This window comes from Neoarius graeffei, chromosome 14 (assembly GCF_027579695.1).
Source record: "Neoarius graeffei isolate fNeoGra1 chromosome 14, fNeoGra1.pri, whole genome shotgun sequence".
Classification (NCBI taxonomy): Eukaryota; Metazoa; Chordata; class Actinopteri; order Siluriformes; family Ariidae; genus Neoarius; species Neoarius graeffei.
The window spans coordinates 70,111,980-70,131,776 of record NC_083582.1 but is presented as its reverse complement, the minus strand read 5'-3'; the positions used below and the strand labels follow the sequence as shown (position 1 = coordinate 70,131,776).

At 40.9% G+C, this 19,797-nt stretch overlaps 1 protein-coding gene across 1 annotated transcript in view; it reads right to left on the bottom strand.

Moving 5' to 3' along the window:
- Positions 1 to 19,797, bottom strand: part of LOC132897833 (uncharacterized) — a 38,264-nt gene that overhangs the window by 9,455 nt on the left and 9,012 nt on the right. Inside the window, exons 3-4 of the mRNA XM_060939072.1 lie at positions 12,022 to 12,176; positions 11,762 to 11,903 (exon numbers count right to left, since the gene is read on the bottom strand). Coding sequence (XP_060795055.1) covers positions 11,762 to 11,903; positions 12,022 to 12,176 — 297 coding nt within the window. The remainder of the gene's footprint in view (positions 1 to 11,761; positions 11,904 to 12,021; positions 12,177 to 19,797) is intronic.

The window sequence follows — 19,797 nt, the reverse complement described above, 5'->3', positions numbered from 1 at the left end:
GTCATTTCTACTGCAGTTTATAAAGTTGATCAGAGTATCTAGGAACCTTTAATTAGTAATTCATCACATCCTGTTTCCCTGGGGTATAAATATGATGTGACACAGAAGCCTATTTCTCTTCTCCACTCTTCAACATGGGAAAGACAAGAGAACACGCCATTCAAGTAAGGCAGATGTGTGTCGACCTTCATAAGTCAGGCAGTGGATACAAGAAAATAGCCGCTTGCCTACACCTGCCCATATCTACAGTCAGAGGAATCATCAAGAAGTTTAAAACAACTGGAACAGTGGCAAACAAGCCTGGACGAGGATGCAAGTTTATCTTGCTACCACGCACAGTGAGGAGGATGGTAAGAGAAGTAAAAAGTTCTCCAAAGCTCACTGTTAGAGAATTGCATCAAAGCGTAGCATCTTGGGGTCACAAAGTCTTCATAACAACCATCAGGCGCCATCTACATGCCAACAAGCTGTTTGGGAGGCATGCATGGAAAAAGCCTTTTCTCACTTACAAGCATAAACATAAACATCTGAAGTTCGCTAAGTGGTACTGGGACTTCAACTGGGACCGTGTGCTTTGGTCAGATGAGACCAAGATAGAGCTTTTTGGCAACAAACACTCTAATACATCACAAAAGATGAGTATGCGGAAAAGCACCTCATGCCCACTGTGAAGTATGGGGGAGGATCGGTGATGCTGTGGGCCTGTTTCTCTTCCAAAGGCCCCGGGAACCTTGTTAGGGTGCATGGCATCATGAACTCTTTGAAATACCAGGACATTTTAAATCAAAATCTTTTAGCCTCTGCCTGAAAGCTGAAGATGGGTCGTCACTGGGTCTTTCAGCAAGATAATGACCCAAAACATGTGGCCAAATCTACACAAAAATGGTTCACCAGACACAAAATCAAGCTCCTCCCATGGCCATCTCAGTCCCCAGACCTCAACCCAATTGAAAACCTGTGGGGTGAGCTGAAGAGGAGAGTGCATAGGAGAGGACCCAGGACTCTGGACGATTTATACCTCTTTTCCACCAAATCAGTTCCAGGGCTGGTTCAGGGCCAGTGCTGGTGCTGGTTCTGTTCAACTTGCGAACCAGCTGAGAACCAGTTTGCTTTTCCATAGCTCGGGGTGCTAAGGGGAGCCACGTCATTACATCACTGTATACGTCAGTTACATCGCTGCGTTTGCATAAACCTTGGTGCGAACATCGAAGCAACAACACGGAGAAGAAGAAGAAGAAGCAGCAACAACAACAATGGATGACTGCTGCTTTACTGCATCCGTGATATCTCGTCGCTTATTTAAAAATGGCGCCCTCTCGCGGTCTTGCTATTGTTGTTGGTCTTAACAACTCCGCCCCCCTGCTGACATAAGCAGTTCTTTCCTCTAGCCCAGCAAAGAGCTGGTGCTACCCTGGAACCAGTTTTTCTGGCCCAGAGCCAGTTCTTTGTCAGTGGAAACAGAAAACCCGGTTCCAAACTAAGTACTGGCCCCGAACCAGCCCTGGAACTGATTTGGTGGAAAAGGGCTATTAGAGAGATCATGCAAAGAGGAATGGTCGAATATCCATCTCTCTGTATTCTCCCATCTTGTGAAATGTTATAGGAGAAGATTAAGTGCTGTCTTGTTGGCAAAAGGGAATTGTACAAAGTATTAACATCGGGGTGCCAATAATTGTGGCACACATGATTTCATGTAAAATAATTATTTCTTAATGTGGGATTTTTTTTCACACTGAATAAATGCACTTGAATTAAAGGTTGGGTTTTTCTCTTTTTTAATAAAATTCTTAATAAAAAAATAATTTATTAGAAGCCTAAGAACATATCTTAACGAGGGGTGCCAATAATTTTGGAGGGTGCTGTATATACATATATTCTTTTAACACACACACAGTTTCTGAAACCAAAATGCCAAAAGTCTCGATTAACCTACAGAGTGTTGAGTCTCCACACAGCCATTGTGTGAATACAGTGAGCTGCTCTTTACAGCAAGTAATCAAGCATGTAGGACATTTATATGAACTTATGAACAAGTTCAGCTAGTCAACCTAGCGACAGTGGCATGCAAAAGTTTGGGCACCCTTGCTGAAAATGTCTGTTACTGTGAATAGTTAAGTGAGCAGAAGATGAAATGATCACCAAAAGGCATAAAGGTAAAGACGGCACATTTCTTTAATATTTTCTGCAAGATTACATTTTTATTTCCATCATTTACAGGCATAAAATACCAAAAAATTAAAAGGACCCAAAGCAAAAGTTTGGGCACCTGACATGATCAGTACTTAGTAACACCCCCTTTGGCAAGTATCACAGCTTGTAAACACTTTTTGTAGCCAGCTAATAATCTTTCAGTTTTTACCTGGGGGATTTTCACACATTCGTCCTCACAAAAGGCTTCCAGTTCTACAAGTTTCTTGGGCTGTCTTGCACACACTGCTCTTTTGAGATCTATCCACAGATTTTTAATGATGTTTAGGTCAGGGGACTGTGAGGGCCAGGGCAAAACCTTCAGCTTGGGCCTCTTGAGGTATTCCATTGTAGATTTTGAGGTGTGTTTTGGATCATTGTCTTATTGTAGGACCCATCCTCTTTTTAACTTCAACATTTTTACAGATGGTGTGATGTTTGCTTCCAGAATTTGCTGGTATTTATTCCAATCCATGCTTCCCTCGACCAATGAAATGTGCCCTGTGCCACTGGCTGCAACACAACCCCAAAGCATGATCGATCCACACCCATGCTTCAGAGTTGGAGAGGTGTTCTTTTCCTGGAATTTGGCACCCTTTTTTCTCCAAACATACCTTTGCACATTGTGGCCAAAAAGTTCTATTTTGATTTCATCAGTCCACAGGACTTGTTTCCAAAATGCATCAGGCTTGCTTCAATGTTCATTTGCAAACTTCAGATGCTGAATTTTGTGGCTAGGACGCAGGAAAGGTTTTCTTCTGATGACTCTCTCATGAAGGTCATATTTGTTCAGGTGTCGCTGCATAGTAGAACAGTGCACCACCACTCCAGGGTCTGCTCAATCTTTCTGAAGGTCTTTTGCAGTCAAACAGGGGTTTTTATTTGCCTTTCTAGCAATCCAACAAGCAGTTCTTTCAGAAAGTTTTCTTCATCTTCCAGACCTCACCTTGAATCTCCACTGTTTCTGTTAACTGCCATTTCTTAATAACATTACAATCTGAGGAAGCAGCTACCTGAAAACACTTTGCTATGTTCTTGTAGCCTTCTCCTGCTTTGTGAGCATCAATTATTTTATTATTCAGAATGCGAGGGAGTTGCTTAGAGGAGCCCATGGCTGTTGATTTTAGGGACAAGTTTGAGGAGTCAGAGAATTTATACAGCTTTGAAATCTGCATCATCTGACCTTTTGTAACGAGGAATTTGAACAAGCCACAGCTCAATAAGCTAATTAAGGTCTGGAACCTTGGTAAAAGTTACCTGAGAACTCAAATGTATTGAGGTGCCCAAACTTTTGCATGGTGTTCCTTTTCTTTTTTCACTCTCCAGTTGTACAAAACAAAAATAATACACAAATCTTGCAGAAAACACTGAATGAAATGCGCCGTCTTTACCTTTTTGCCTTTTGGTGATCAGTTCATCTTCTGCTCACTTAACTATTCACAGTAACAGACATTTTCAGGAAGGGTGCCCAAACTTTTGCATGCCACTGTAATATAATATCCTAATTAACAGAGCAGGTGAGGTGTATGCAAAATTAATCACTAATGAAGGGGTTGCATATAGTATCTACATTCTTTCAAGTGAATGGGCTTTAATAGCTGGTAAGTTACATAACACTGTGCAAAATCCCCAATTATTATATATATAGGACACTTTTTCGATGGAATAAAAGCATGTGTTCTATTCCCTTCTAGTAGGTTTCATTCATTTGGTTTGATAGCATGCAATATTGTTAACATATCACTTATCCTACGTGTATTACATCACTCTACCCAATGGAGAATGAGCGTTGAATATGGTTTACGATATTGCACGGTTGTCAAGACAACATGACGTCACACATCAGAGACGTAAAACTTCCGCACTAGCAAGCGACTGTGACAATCTGTAAATAAACATGGCCGCCAGGTTTGCTTCATTAAATACGGAAGATTTTGAGAGAATTTTGAACGAGAAAGACATGTTGAACACGTGAAAAGAATGTGTATGTATAATAATAATTTAAATAATAATAATAATAATAATAATAATATTGTTTGGCTTTTTTCATGGTATATCAGATATATTCCATTCAGCTACTCATCTTTGACTTGTTCAATATTATGCTCGCTGAATGGAATATATCTGATATACCACTCAACACCAGCCAATATTATTTAAATATGTCCCATGTATGATGAAATCTATGTTGGGTACTTTCCGACCATAGAGAGTCAAAAAAAATCTCCAGATATGATCTAGATTCTTGCAAGAATTTCAGAAGATCTCTCCAGATTCTCTTGGGGTTTTGGTGCAGTGTAATGCTGCTCACCAAGGACACTGTCATGTACACTTTTAAGTGGATGTGAATTCGCTCCACTTCACTGGAAGCTCAATGTTTGTGGTCCTGGATGAGAACCTTGACTTGGATGTCAAAGTTAAGTGACAAATACTGAGTAAGATGAGTTCACCGCCACAAAAAGAGCTCTGAAAGCAATTAATTAGCAACATTTAAATAATATTGGCTGGTGTTGAGTGGTATATCAGATATATTCCAATTAGCTAACATGAATGACTCGAAGATGAGTTCAAGATCATGCTAGCTGAATGGAATATATCTGATATACCACAAAAAAGCCAGCCAATATTATTATTATTATTATTATTATTATTATTATTATTATTATACATACACATTCCTTTCGGGTGTTCAATGTGTCTTTCTTTTTCAAAATTCTCTCAAAATCTTCCATATTTAACAAAGCAAACCTGGTGGCCATGTTTATTTACAAATTGTCACAATCAATCGCTAGAGCGGAAGATTTACGTCTCCGACATGTGACGTCATGTTGTCTTGACAACCATGCAATATCGTAAACCATATTCAACGCTCATTCTCAATTGGGTAGAGTGATGTAATACGCATAGGATAAGCGATATGCTAACAATATTGCATGCTATGAAACCTGCTAGAAGGGAATAGAATACATGTTTTTATTCCATCGAAAAAGTGTCCTATATGTAGAATAATCTTCTTTCTTGAAAGTACTGTATCCCTTTTCTAAGAGATCGGCTTCAGTAACCACTTTATCATGGTCAGTTTCATGGTGGCTCCAGAGCCTATCCCAGGAGCATGAGGCAGGAATACACCTCGGTACGCCAGTGCATCACAGGGCATCATGCACACACACACACACACACACACACACATTTATACCAGCATGTTTTTAGGAAGTGGAAGAAAACCGAAAAACCCAGAGGAAACCCATACAAACATGAGCAGAACATGCAAAATAGACAGTAATACAAGCTCAGGAGCTCTGAGGTCTAAACTCTACTTACTCAAAAAGTCAAAGTCTATCCTGCACTAGGATCTGGTCTTCCCGGGCGTCTCCTGTCCCAGTACTCACCAGTCTTTTGAAGCGCAATGGGCGACACCGATCTCCATTTTTGTAGCCCTCAGCCTCTCGCCGATTATATAGCTAGGGTTACAATGGGGGGCTAGTCCTCTGGTAACTGCAACAGTTTGACTCCCTACTCACATCTGTATTATGGTGTGCTTTGTCAGATGGCAGTAGGTACCATTATTATGATCTTTGGTATGACCCGACCCAGTCGGACGCATTACATTACATTAATGGCATTTGCTGTAGCAGACACTCTCATCTAGAGTGACATACAGCATACAGTTGTATGTCGCAGAGCAGTTGGGGGTTAGGTGCCTTGCTGGTCCAGGGAATCAAACCAGCAACCTTTTGGTCCCAAAGCTGCTTCTCTAATCATTAAGCCATGGCTTCCCCGCTAACCACAAGGCCAGCTCACGGTAAACTCTACTTCCTGGAGCACCCAATTTAGGTCGAAATCATTTATTATTATTTTACTGGCACTGAGAAACATGTCATTGAAGCTGTAGTTTGCATTTAATCCTACCATCCTTAGTAGGTTATGTCTTGTATTGTGGAACTATCATACAGTATCTTGTGAGACCAATAAAAATATATATATATTTTTTTTTTTAAAGTCTTGCAGGTCTGCATTGGTTAGGTTAGCTGACAAAGATCTCACACTCACCAAATCTAGAAAAGATTTTTTTTTTTAAAGACCGAGAGATTAGTGACGTTTTGGAGACAGTTATTACCAATAAGACAGGCTGTGCAGACAGTTATACAGTTCTCCAACACTCTCAGTCAATTGAGATTATTTACTGTGAAGCTTTCCTTCATTCAAAATCAGCCTGAAGCATAATAACGTAAACTTCTCCTATCAGATGGAGTTTCTTCAGCAGTACGGAGACAAGCAGGCTGAAAGAAAATGCAATGAGAGCAGCAAAGCCCTGCAGTCAGGGACTCAAAACTCCTCACTCACGACGAATAGCGATAGGAATATCAGGTGGCGGGAGTAAGTGAGACTGAAAAAAGGGTATGAGAGTTACAGAGAGGAGGAGGAAGAGGAAATGTGGTATGTGACTACGGCTCAGATTAGAACTCACTATCTGAACTGCTGTTGCATCTGCTTCCCCAAGATATTTTGGTCTGCTGATTCGCAAATGCTATCTGCAGAACACACACACACACACATACACATATATATATATATATATATATATATATATATATATATATATATATATATATATATATATATATCATTACCACACTTCCACTCTCACTGCTCTATGTTCATAACAGTGCGTTTTGTAAGGCTGAGATGATTCGGATCTAAGCATTACCGAACTGGGCCCACTGTATCTACTATGAAGATTCATCAAGAGAAAGTCTATTGACGCTTATAGCATTGTATTTGCTGAGTTATTCAAGAGGATATGGAATATACTTATGTGAGCAAAAGAGGAAGGTTTCATTCCAGCATGATGCTCTGTATCATACCGTCATCTGGAAATCAAAGCTCAACTCCAAATGAGCGAAACTCAAAATGAATGCTTTTTCAGAGTGATATACAGTATTTACGGCATAAGTCAAGCTCTTCAAAAAAAAATCAATCTGAATTTAAAATGAACTGAATAACGCTACATCAAAACACTAAATCCATACTATACTATTTTTATCCTGATAGAAAAAATGGTATTGAACTGTAGCTTTCCTTGTCACATCGATCTTCCATTGTACACTTTTTGTACCTTTAGTATGCATCTTTTATCAAGACCTGTGCATGTAGTATACCTTTAACAAGAACAAGGACTTAACGACAGTGAAATGTCTCCTCTGTATTTAACCCATCTGAAGCAGTGAACACACACAAGTGAGCACACACACACACCAGAGCACTGGGCAGCTATGCTACAGCACCTGGGGAGCAGTTGGGCATTAGGTGGCCTTTCTCAAGGGCACTTCAGCCCAACCTTCAGCCCATGGCTGCCCCATGTTAAGCTAACCTGCATGTCTTTGTACTGTGAGGGAAACCGGAGCACCCAGAGGAAACCTGTGCAGACACACAGAGAACATGCAAACTCCATACAGAAAGGCCCCCGTCGGTGGTGGGGCTTGAACCCAAAACCTTCTTGCTCTGAGGCAACATTCCTAACCACTACACCACCATGCCACCCATAAAGATAGTTATGATGCAATTATTTTAAAGGTGGGTGGCATAGTGATGCAATGGTTAGCACTGTCACCTCACAGCAAGAAGGTTCTGTGTTTGAACCTCGCGGCTGACCAAGGCCTTTCCGTCTGGAGTTTGCATGTTCTCCTCCCACATGTCATCCAAAGACATGCAGATTCTCTCTCTTAGATCGAATCATCCAAAGACATGCAGATTAGGTCAAATGGCTGCTCTAAATTGCCCATAGGTGTGACTGTGAGTGTGAATGGTTGTTTGTCTTTCCACCTCTCACTCGAAGTCCGCTGGGATTGGCTCCAACTTCCCCTGTGAGCCTGAATGGATGGATGGATTTTTTTTTTATATTCCATATCCTCTTGAATAACTCAGCAAATACAATGCTATAAGCGTCAATAGACTTTCTCTTGATGAATCTTCATAGTAGATACAGTGGGCCCAGTTCGGTAATGCTTAGATCCGAATCATCCAAAGACATGCAGATTCTCTCTCTTAGATCGAATCATCCAAAGACATGCAGATTAGGTCAAATGGCTGCTCTAAATTGCCCATAGGTGTGACTGTGAGTGTGAATGGTTGTTTGTCTTTCCACCTCTCACTCGAAGTCCGCTGGGATTGGCTCCAACTTCCCCTGTGAGCCTGAATGGATGGATGGATTTTTTTAAGGTACAATATAGCCACATTTCCATTTAAAAGGTACATATCAAAAGGTACAAAAGTTAAGGGTACCACCCCAACAACAAGGAAAGGAACCATTTTAGATCACCAGTTTAGCTCAATACTTCAGTAATTAGGATGCAGTGCTGCAGCACAGCAACCTATGGGCTCCCCTAGGGGAGCCCATAGGTTGCAGTGCAAAGCACTGCAACTATTGTTCTTCTACGTATTTCTTCTTCTTCTTCTTCTTCTTCTTCTTAATCTTATTCCTACGCAAATTTCGATTTCGATTAACTCAATAACCGTACGTCGCACACAGACAAACAATATATCAAAACGTGCGGCTCGATCGGACTCGCTATGCTATTACTTTTCTCTACAGAATACGATTTTTTCGCGACGTAGTCGCGAAAAAATCGTCCAAAAAACCCCCATTCATTTCTATGGAATTAATTGAAAAAAAAGCACTTTTTCAATGTTTTTCAAACATCCGCTGCTCTGGCATGCTTTCACCTAGAGACGTGATTCAAACTCTAAAACGTAGGAAAACTTCTCCTCTGTGGATCTGGCATTCAACTTTTCTGCTAGGTTCTACACTTTCGGATCAGTCCCGGCTCAAACGCCATGTGGGTTCCGGGAGAAAATCCGGCTTTTGAATGGGTGTCTATTGCGTTACACACCAGTGGAGCTCGTTTAGTTAGTGTAGACAGCTTGAAAATAAGGTCAAACTTTCTCGCTTAAACTGTGTTTTCTGCCACAAATTTCACTCTACAGACATGATTTTCTCAAAAGTAGTAGTAAAACTTGTCCTGATTCACACAATGTGTCTACCTAAACGATAGGATTTACAGTTTTTGAATGAGAAGCCTCAAACTGAGAAGAGGGCAGCCGACAGGCCTCACCTTAGCCGCCCACTTTATTAGGAACACTTCTGTTCGTACATACAAACTACAAACACTCTTCTTAGAGTTTATTTTATTTTTAAAAGGGACAGTGCACAAATTAAACATTATCCTTGTGGTAAGGACAGATGTCTGTCCCAGGTTATAGCAGTACATGCTAATTTCCGCCTGTAGTCACTTTGTTTATCCTCTTGAATAGCTCTTCTTCATGACGGCTGCTGTCTCAAGCACACACATAATCATTGCATTGAAACATCATTGCGGGTCACACATTCACGGCCAGCAAACATGCGTGACCGAATTGCTTCGCGCACTGCATCCTCTCACAATTTCCCCCGGGGAATTGTCCGGTCTAGTTATTCATTTATGATAGTCCAGTCATTTTGCAACAGATATGTTAGTACTGGAAACAACTTCTCCTTTCAGCTGTTCCTGTTAGGGGTCGCCACAGCAGATCATCATGACCCGAATATTTGATTTGGCATATGTTTTTACACCGGATGCCATTCCTGATACAACCTTCCCCAATCTGTCCAGGCGTGGGACTGGCACTAAGGATGCACTGGCTTGTGCAACCCCAGTAGCTGGGTATTACTGTAGTACTGGAAACGACTGTAGGATTTTTTCTTTGTGTATTTGACACTTTTTTCCAGCAGGGGGCGATGTCTCCACTGTAAAAGTGTTGTGCAAAAGGTGGTTGCAGTTCAACTTTGCAACTGAATACTGCACATCTAAATACATCTATAACACTCGAACACTGAACTGGAATATTTTATGTTCCTATTTTATAATGAGGAATTCAAGTGTATTGAAAATATACAGGTATTTTAATTACGGTCATTTCCAGGAATATTACCAATTACTGTATTGAGGTCTAACTTGAGATCATGCTACAATCAGATTTCATGAAATAAAGTCAGAAATTTGGCATGGGCCAAATGCTATTGCTCTGAGGATGAGAAATTATTTAATATTTATTAATGCATGTGTGTATGGGTGGCACGGTGGTGTAGTGGTTAACACTGTTGCCTCACAGCAGGTTCTGGGTTCGAGCCCAGCGGCCGACAAGGGCCTTTCTGTGTGGAGTTTACATGTTCTCCCCGTGTCTACGTGGGTTTGCCAAAGATATGCAGGTTAGGTTAATTGGTGACTCTAAATTGACCGCGAGTGTGAATGATTGTTTGTGTCTCTATGTGTGTGTCAGCAGGTAACTTGTCCAGGGTGTACCCTGTCTCTCGCCCATGGTCAGCTGGGATAGGCTCCAGCTTGCCCCCTGTGACCCTGCACGGGATAAGCAGTTACAGATAAAACAAACAAACTGTATTGAAGTCATACTATGATCAGATTTCATGAAATAAAGTCAGCAGTTTGGCATGGGTCAAATGCTATTGCTTTGAGGATAAGAAAAGCTTATTGCACATACTTATTAATGTGTGTGTGTGTGGGTGGCATGGTGGTGTAGTGGTTAGCACTGTTGCCTCACAGCAAGAAGGTTCTGGGTTCAACTCACATGGCCAACAGGGGCCTTTCTGTGTGGAGTTTGCATGCTCTCTGTAGGTTTCCTCCACAGTCCAAAAACATGCAGGTTAGGTTAATTGATGGCTCTTAATTGACTGTAGGTATGGATGGTTGTTTGTCTCTATATGTCAGCCCTGCAATGACCTGACGACTTGTCCAGGGTGTACCCCGTCTCTCACCCATAGTCAGCTGGGATAGGCTCCAGCTTGCCTGTGACCCTGTACAGGATCAGCAGTTGCGGATAATCGATGGATTTTGTGTGTGTACATAGCAGTTTCCTTAATACACCATTGTCTTGCTATAATGCTGCATATTAATATATCGATCTGCAGTTCGAAATGTATTTCTATACCAGCTATTACACCGTATATTTTGGTGTCCAAACGTATTCCAATAGGGTACAGAATATCCATAATGGGCAGCATGGTGGTGTAATGGTTAGCACTGTTGCCTCACAGCAAGAAGGTTTTGGGTTCAAACCCCACAGCTGATGGGCGCCATTCTGTGTGGAGTTTGCATGTTCTCCGTGTGTCTGCGTGGGTTTTCTCCGGGTGCTCTGGTTTTCCCCAAAGTCCAAAGACATGCGGTTAGGTAAACATGGGGCAGCCATGGCCTGAGTTTGGGCTGAAGTGCCCTTGAGCAAGGCACCTAACCCCCAACTGCTCCCAGGGTGCTGTAGCATAGCTGCCCAGTGCTCTGGTATGTGTGTGTGCTCATTGCTCACTTGTGTGTGTTCACTGTTTCATATGGGTTAAATGCAGAGGAGGAATTTCACTGTGCTTGAGTCTGTGCGTGATTGTCCGTGTGATAATAAAGGCTTCTTGCGTCTTGTCTAATCCACTTTCCTTCCTCTGTGTGTGTGTTGGCCAAATCTTGGTTCCTTTATGAGTTTCTGGCACTCGTGATGATTCGTGTGTGTGTGTGTGTGTGTGTGCACTGCTCACCTCTCTGTCCCTGAGTGGACAATTGATGATAGAGCCGGTGTGTGTGTTGAGCAGGTGTTGTCTCTCTTGTGCCTGAGATTGCCTGATGAAATCTGACCTCCGGTGCACCAGAGCTTTCTTGTAATGACACACACAGCTGACCCTGCATACATTGTAATGGCTATGATATCACTTAATAAGCATTAATTATACCAAAGTAGAGGCCTAGAAAAAGTCCGAGGTTACCATTATCTTTCCTCCAGAATTCCAACTTGACTTACACTGAGTGTGTGAGGTTGCGATAGGAAGTCATCAGTGGTCTCAAGGGGAGCAAACGGTGCATGCCGTGGCTTCATATGTGCTACAGTCTCACCCTCCACACAACAGGAAGCTGTTACACTCTGTTCAGCAATGTTTGCTTTATCAGCTTTGGCCCCTGATGTAAGAAAACACACATGAACACAATTCTTTAGCCAAATACAGTGACAGTCTTGTTGAAGTAATTCAAACTCCAAGATACTTGTCATAGTCACATTTTAAGGAGAACATTCTGAGAATATTGGAAATATGAAACAGTCGATATGAGCTAGGACCCCATGGACATATTGGTTGGCTCATAAAATTGACTGATGTTAAAGGATATGGGACATGGATTTTTACCTGGGCATAATTATGTATAAAGGACATAAGAAATGCCATCTAAATCACTGCAGGGCATCAAAAATGTGAAAATCATCACATTATTCAAGTTTTTTTATACATCAGCGTAAAACAAGGATTCGTTAATGAGCTAGGTGGTCACGTGACCCGTGACGTCACAAAAACTTTCCAAGGAGCCAGCGCTTGGGAATCTAATGTAAACAGGTTACCGAAATGGACACCATCGACAGTGACATTCCCGATGTTTCACAGAGATGTGAAGTTAGACCCTATCAATTCGAACCGATAGCTGGAAATTCACATGAACATGGATCTTGTCTTTACTCTGACGGGTCAGATGATTCTGAGAGTGAGAGTTCATTCAGCCCTCATGAAACTGAAAGCGGTCGGCTCGATAACACATCCTGGTAAGTTAAAAACAATTCTGCTCAAAGGCTAATGATCTGTTGAAAGAAGTATTATTTTTGTATCATACATTGAAAGTTGGGGCGGCACGGTGGTGTAGTGGTTAGCGCTGTCGGCTCACAGCAAGAAGGTCCGGGTTCGAGCCCCGGGGCCGGCGAGGGCCTTTCTGTGTGTAGTTTGCATGTTCTCCCCGTGTCCGCGTGGGTTTCCTCCGGGTGCTCCGGTTTCCCCCACAGTCCAAAGACATGCAGGTTAGGCTAACTGGTGACTCTAAATTGACCGTAGGTGTGAATGTGAGTGTGAATGGTTGTCTGTGTCTATGTGTCAGCCCTGTGATGACCTGGCGACTTGTCCAGGGTGTACCCCGCCTTTCACCCGTAGTCAGCTGGGATAGGCTCCAGCTTGCCTGCGACCCTGTAGAAGGATAAAGCGGCTAGAGATAATGAGATGAGACATTGAAAGTTCATCATAGATCTAGCTAAAGTCCGTTGCAAGCTAGTTTTTCTTTTGCTGATATTTTTCGAGATTGATTGAGATACAATGCTTCCAGAGTCCGAGATGAAAACATTCAAAATGGCGAAACGAGTCAGAATTATGATAATCAATAATTGATACACCCAAAATTATAATACTAATCCTTACCTCGGCTTTCAGTCGCTTAGCGCAGAGGTCTTCAACAGGGGGGTCGCGAAATCGCACCGGATCACTCATATCAACAAAAATATTCCTGCCCTGTCCCCTGGCCTCCGTGCAGGGATGCAAACAGCGCGCCTTTCGGCGGATGCCGCCTTTTTCACGGCTGAATCGCGCAGATCTGATTTTTTTTTTTAAATAGCGATGTTGGTTCATGGAGCATGAGGCATGAAGTGTAAGGATGAGAGAGAGGCAGTTTGGGTCGGGAAGCTGCGCGCATTTGTGCAGCCTGGCGCAGGTGTGCGTGGCTTCCCGATTTGAACTGGTTTTTTTTTTTCTCATCCTTATGCTTCCTGTTTCATGAATTAATATCGCTCAGTACCTGAGTATTAATGTTGAAAGAATCCTCAGTGAAATGGTCCGAATACAGTTTGTGGGAAACAATAGGTGCAAAGTTTTTTTCAACAGGTGTTCTGTAAAGTTGTCCTGCGAAGCCTACTGCGCATGCGCAGGTGAGCCCACACTTTCCTCAGCTTCGGGTCCTTGGGGAATGCAAAAAAACTTACTCCAGGGCATTTCCCATTGGAATTATTGCAACCATAAGCAGCACAATACACCATGATGTTCAATGTACTTTAAAGACTATAAAAACAATTTTCTTGTCATCCACTTCTCCATTCATCTACCCGCTTGTGCTGTGCCTGAAAGTTTTTGTGATGTATGATCACGTGACAGCGGCTCTTCCGGTTGCAAAAAGTGCATATCGGAAGTCGAGCAGAAATGCCATATAATCATCACGAATATAACGATTTTGCTGAATTTAATAGATTATTTTGTATTTGTTGATGCAATTAATTCATATTTTTAATGGAAAGAAACTGATATAGCGTGCTTTTATGTTTCATGTCCCATATCCTTTAAGGATACAATGAGTTAATATGATGTAAAAAGTCATGAATTCCCATCTTGGTGCACATTCCACTTTCCAGTTCAATTAGTGTTGCTTTCATGTCATGTTTACCCCTTACAAAAAAGAAGTTTATTCAAGTGTGCTTCTAGTATACTTCTTTTAAACTAAAAATAAGAGAGTATGCTTTCAGTTTACTTTTTATTTACTTATCAGCGATATACTTAATAAAGTTATACATTAGTATACTTGGCTTATACTGAAAAGTATACAGAAAAGTCGAAGTATATTAAGCTTATACTTAAACTTTTGATTAAGTTATACTGAACAAAAGTGTAATAAAGTATTAAAATATTTGTGCCTTATAGACAGCGTTGTTGACTCTTAGGTATGTTTGTGGTTCCAGATTAGTTTTTTTGTTTTGTTTTGAAATTTCTCTTGAGTGGGATAATTCATTTTATTTATTTATTTATTTATTTATTTTTCTTTAGAGCTTGGATGTCAATTTCAGTTGTCATTGGCATGTTTTTATATTTTGGCTTTAAATTTTGATTTTTAAAGAAAATGAATATGTTCTTAATCCTGAGTATCTGTTGTTATTTTGTGAATTCTTACCTTTATAACTTCATTGTAACTTAAGGTACAAAACGCTTAAGTTGTCTCCTGGTAGTGTGCATGAGGTAAGGGTTAGGGCTAGAAAACTAATATATATACCTAGATGTATACCTAGAAGGGTAGTTGCAGTATACTTCAAAACTAAAAAGTGGACTAGATGTATATAACTAGTAACTAATGGTATACTTCCAACATGCTATAAAGTATACTTTTATAAACTAAAAAGTGGACTAGAAGTGTGTAACAAGTAAACCAATAGTATATTTCCAGTTTACTACAAAGTATTCTACAGAGTAAACTAAAAAGTGGACTAAAAGTATAAAACAAGTACAACCCCGATTCCAAAAAAGTTGGGACAAAGTACAAATTATAAATAAAAACGGAATGCAATGATGTGGAAATTTCAAAATTCCATATTTTATTCAGAATAGAACATAGATGACATCAAATGTTTAAACTGAGAAAATGTATCATTTAAAGAGAAAAATTAGGTGATTTTAAATTTCATGACAACACATCTCAAAAAAGTTGGGACAAGGCCATGTTTCCCACTGTGAGACATCCCCTTTTCTCTTTACAACAGTCTGTAAACGTCTGGGGACTGAGGAGACAAGTTGCTCAAGTTTAAGGATAGTAATGTTAACCCATTCTTGTCTAATGTAGGATTCTAGTTGCTCAACTGTCTTAGGTCTTTTTTGTTGTATCTTCCGTTTTATGATGCGCCAAATGTTTTCTATGGGTGAAAGATCTGGACTGCAGGCTGGCCAGTTCAGTACCCGGACCCTTCTTCTACGCAGCCATGATGCTGTAATTGATGCAGTATGTGGTTTGGCATTGTCATGTTGGAAAATGCAAGGTCTTCCCTGAAAAAGACGTCATCTGGATGGGAGCATATGTTGCTCTAGAACCTGGATATACCTTTCAGCATTGATGGTGTCTTTCCAGATGTGTAAGCTGCCCATGCCACACGCACTAATGCAACCCCATACCATCAGAGATGCAGGCTTCTGAACTGAGCGCTGATAACAACTTGGGTCGTCCTTCTCCTCTTTAGTCCGAATGACACGGCGTCCCTGATTTCCATAAAGAACTTCAAATTTTGATTCGTCTGACCACAGAACAGTTTTCCACTTTGCCACAGTCCATTTTAAATGAGCCTAGGCCCAGAGAAGACGTCTGCGCTTCTGGATCATGTTTAGATACAGCTTCTTCTTTGAACTATAGAGTTTTAGCTGGCAACGGCGGATGGCACGGTGAATTGTGTTCACAGATAATGTTCTCTGGAAATGTTCCTGAGCCCATTTTATGATTTCCAATACAGAAGCATGCCTGTATATGATGCAGTGCTGTCTAAGGGCCCGAAGATCACGGGCACCCAGTATGGTTTTCCAGCCTTGACCCTTACGCACAGAGATTCTTCCAGATTCTCTGAATCTTTTGATGATATTATGCACTGTAGATGATGATATGTTCAAACTCTTTGCAATTTTACACTGTCGAACTCCTTTCTGATATTGCTCCACTATTTGTTGGCGCAGAATTAGGGGGATTGGTGATCCTCTTCCCATCTTTACTTCTGAGAGCTGCTGCCACTCCAAGATGCTCTTTTTATACCCAGTCATGTTAATGACCTATTGCCAATTGACCTAATGAGTTGCAATTTGGTCCTCCAGCTGTTCCTTTTTTGTACCTTTAACTTTTCCAGCCTCTTATTGCCCCGTCCCAACTTTTTTGAGATGTGTTGCTGTCGTGAAATTTCAAATGAGCCAATATTTGGCATGAAATTTCAAAATGTCTCATTTTCAACATTTGATATGTTGTCTATGTTCTATTATGAATACAATATCAGTTTTTGAGTTTTGTAAATTATTGCATTCCATTTTTATTTACAATTTGTACTTTGTCCCAACTTTTTTGGAATCAGGGTTGTAAACTCATAGTATATTTCCAGTATACTATGAAGTATGCTTTTGTAAACTAAAGAGTGGACTACAAGTATAGAACTAGTAAACTATTAGTATATAAATTTACTTGTGGTATACTTGCAGTACAAAATAAAAAATACTAGTTGTATACTCCAAGTTTACTTCTCTTAGACTTAAAGTATACTTTTTATAAACTAAAAGTGGGCCAGTTTAGTCCCAAGAAGTAATAGATTAGTTTACTTACAAGTATACTGTAAGTACTTTGATATCAGTATACTTGGTACACAAAAGTATACATAAGGAAATATACTTTAACTTTACTTAAGTATACTTAATAAAATGAACTTGAAGTATACTTCTTTTTGATAAGGCACATTATCACATGCTTTCAGTTCTGTCTCTTTCACAGTCATGCCATTGGTTGTTTCTCTACTGTGTTCACCCGTTCTGTGTTTAGTCCTTGACATGTTTGTGAACATATGTATTGCTGTTATCATGCATTTTATCATTAAGTCAAAGTCTTGTTCTCCAGTATCAGTTCTATGGTAGGGTTTGTTACCTCTGCCAACTTTGTTGGAGGAGGTTATGTTTTCACCTCTGTTTGTTTGCTTGCTTTTATTAATATAACTCAAAAAGTAGTGAAATGATGTTGATGAAATTGTGAAGAAAGGTGGGCCACGGGCCAAAGAACAATTTAACAGATTTTGATCCAAATCCGAATATGTGGCTTGGTGGAGGTACGCACTCTACTGAGTGCCCTTCTAGTTTTTTTTTTCTAGTTTTGACCATGGCCTCTTTTCCCCATCTTATGGTTGTGGATCATTTTAGTTTGTTGCTGTCAGCCTGGGCTCGGGACCCCTGCTTGGATCTCTGACAGTGATTCATGGATTGCCCTAAAACACATGTTGAGCTAATACACTCACATGCTGCCTCATATCACCACAAGTAACATAAATACATCTTAGAAAATTACATTCTAATTTGCAGTGTTTCTTTATGTCAATCATTTCGTCATGTCAGGTTCAATTTATATTTTTCTGCCCGAGAAATCAGCTCCAGGAATTAGCTAAGCTACAAAGTCACATATACTTTTTTTTTCTGATTGTAGAAATATGAGGGCTTACTTTAAAATTGTTATAGTTACTTATGTTTGTGTGTCTTTTTTATGTATATTGCAGTTTATCTTTTGGTTATTTTAATTTGAGAAATTAAGAATCATATTACTAAAGCCCCGTTTAACCCAAACTCTTGGTATCTGCAGAAATTGAAAACTACGTTCATCTCCTAATAGTATCAGCTAGCTAGATTTTTGTTGTTGCTGTTGTTGTTGTTGTTGGTGGTGGTGGTGATGGTGGTGGTGTTTTAGGGAAATAAAACTCATATTGTCTAGGACTTTTTATAGGCAAGTACTGCCAGAACAGTTTAGTTTTATGGCAAGAACCATTTCAGGTCCTGTGGCTGAGCCATGATCTTGAGTTAACACAATATTACCATTACACACATGAGAGAGTCAGAGCCCAGAGACACTTACCATCCTAAGCATATTAAAGCCAGTGCATTTTAGGCCTCACTATCATACCCCTGAGCCAGACGATTATGTTAAAGACTTCTTAAACACCCTTCATTTTTAAATCTATGATATAATCAAGCTGAAAGTACCTTTTCTCACTTAAATTTTAATTTAAAAAAAAGTTACTTAAAGCCATACATGAGTGTAAAGTATATGTATGCTAATAAATGCTAATAAATAAGACTTTTCCTTTGAATGCTACATTCTGTACAAGATGGGTGTGTACACCAATTACCAATAACATTATGGGCGGCATGGTGGTGTAGTGGTTAGCACGGTCGCCTCACAGCAAGAAGGTTCCAGGTTTGAACCCAGTGGCTGGCGAGGGCCTTTCTGTGTGGAGTTTACATTTTCTCCCCATGTCCGCGTGGGTTTCCTCTGGGTGCTCCGGTTTCCCCCATAGTCCAAAGACATGCAGTTAGGTTAACGTGAGGTGGCCTTGGGCTGAGGTGCCATTGAGCAAGGTACCTAACCCCTGACTGCTCCCTGGGTGCTCTGGTGTGGCTGCCCACTGCTCTGGGTGTGTGTGTTCACTGCTTCAGTTGGGTTAAATGCAGAGGATAAATTTCACTGTGCTTGAAGTGTGCATGTGACAAATAGGTTTCTTCTTCTAATTATCTTGTTACAGTGGCACCTGTCAAGGAGTGGGATATATTAGGCAGCAAGTGAACAATCAGTTCTCAAAGTTGATGTGTTGGAAGCAGGAAAAATGGCCAAGCGTAAGGATCTGAGTGATTTTGACAAGGGCCAAATTGTGATGGCTAGATTCAGAGCATCTACAAAATAGCAGATCTTGTGGGGTGTTCCAGGTATGCAATGGTTAGTACCTACTAAAAGTGGTCCAAGGAAGGACAACGGGTGACCTGGCGACAGGGTCATGGGTGCCCAAGGCTCATTCATGGGCATTGGGAGTGAAGGCTAGCCCGTTTAGTTCAATCCCACAAAAGAGTTACTGTATCACAATTTGCTGAAAAAGTTTGTGCTATCTATGATAGAAAGGTGTCAAGACATACAGTGCATCACAGCTTGCTGTGCATGGGGCTGCATAGCTGTAGACCAGTCAGAGTCCCCATGCTGACCCCTGTCCACTGCCGAAAGCACCTACAAGAAGCAGATCTGAACTGACCCATACAACAGTGGAAAAAGGTGACCTGGTCTGATGAATCACATTTTCTTTACATCATGTGGATGGCTGAGCGCATGTGCACCACTTACCTGCAGAACAGATGGCCCCAGGATGCACTATGGGAAGAAAGCAAGACAGAGGAGGCAGTGTGATGCCCTGAGCAATGTTCTGCTGGGAAACCTGGCATTCATGTGAATGTCACTTTGATATGTACCA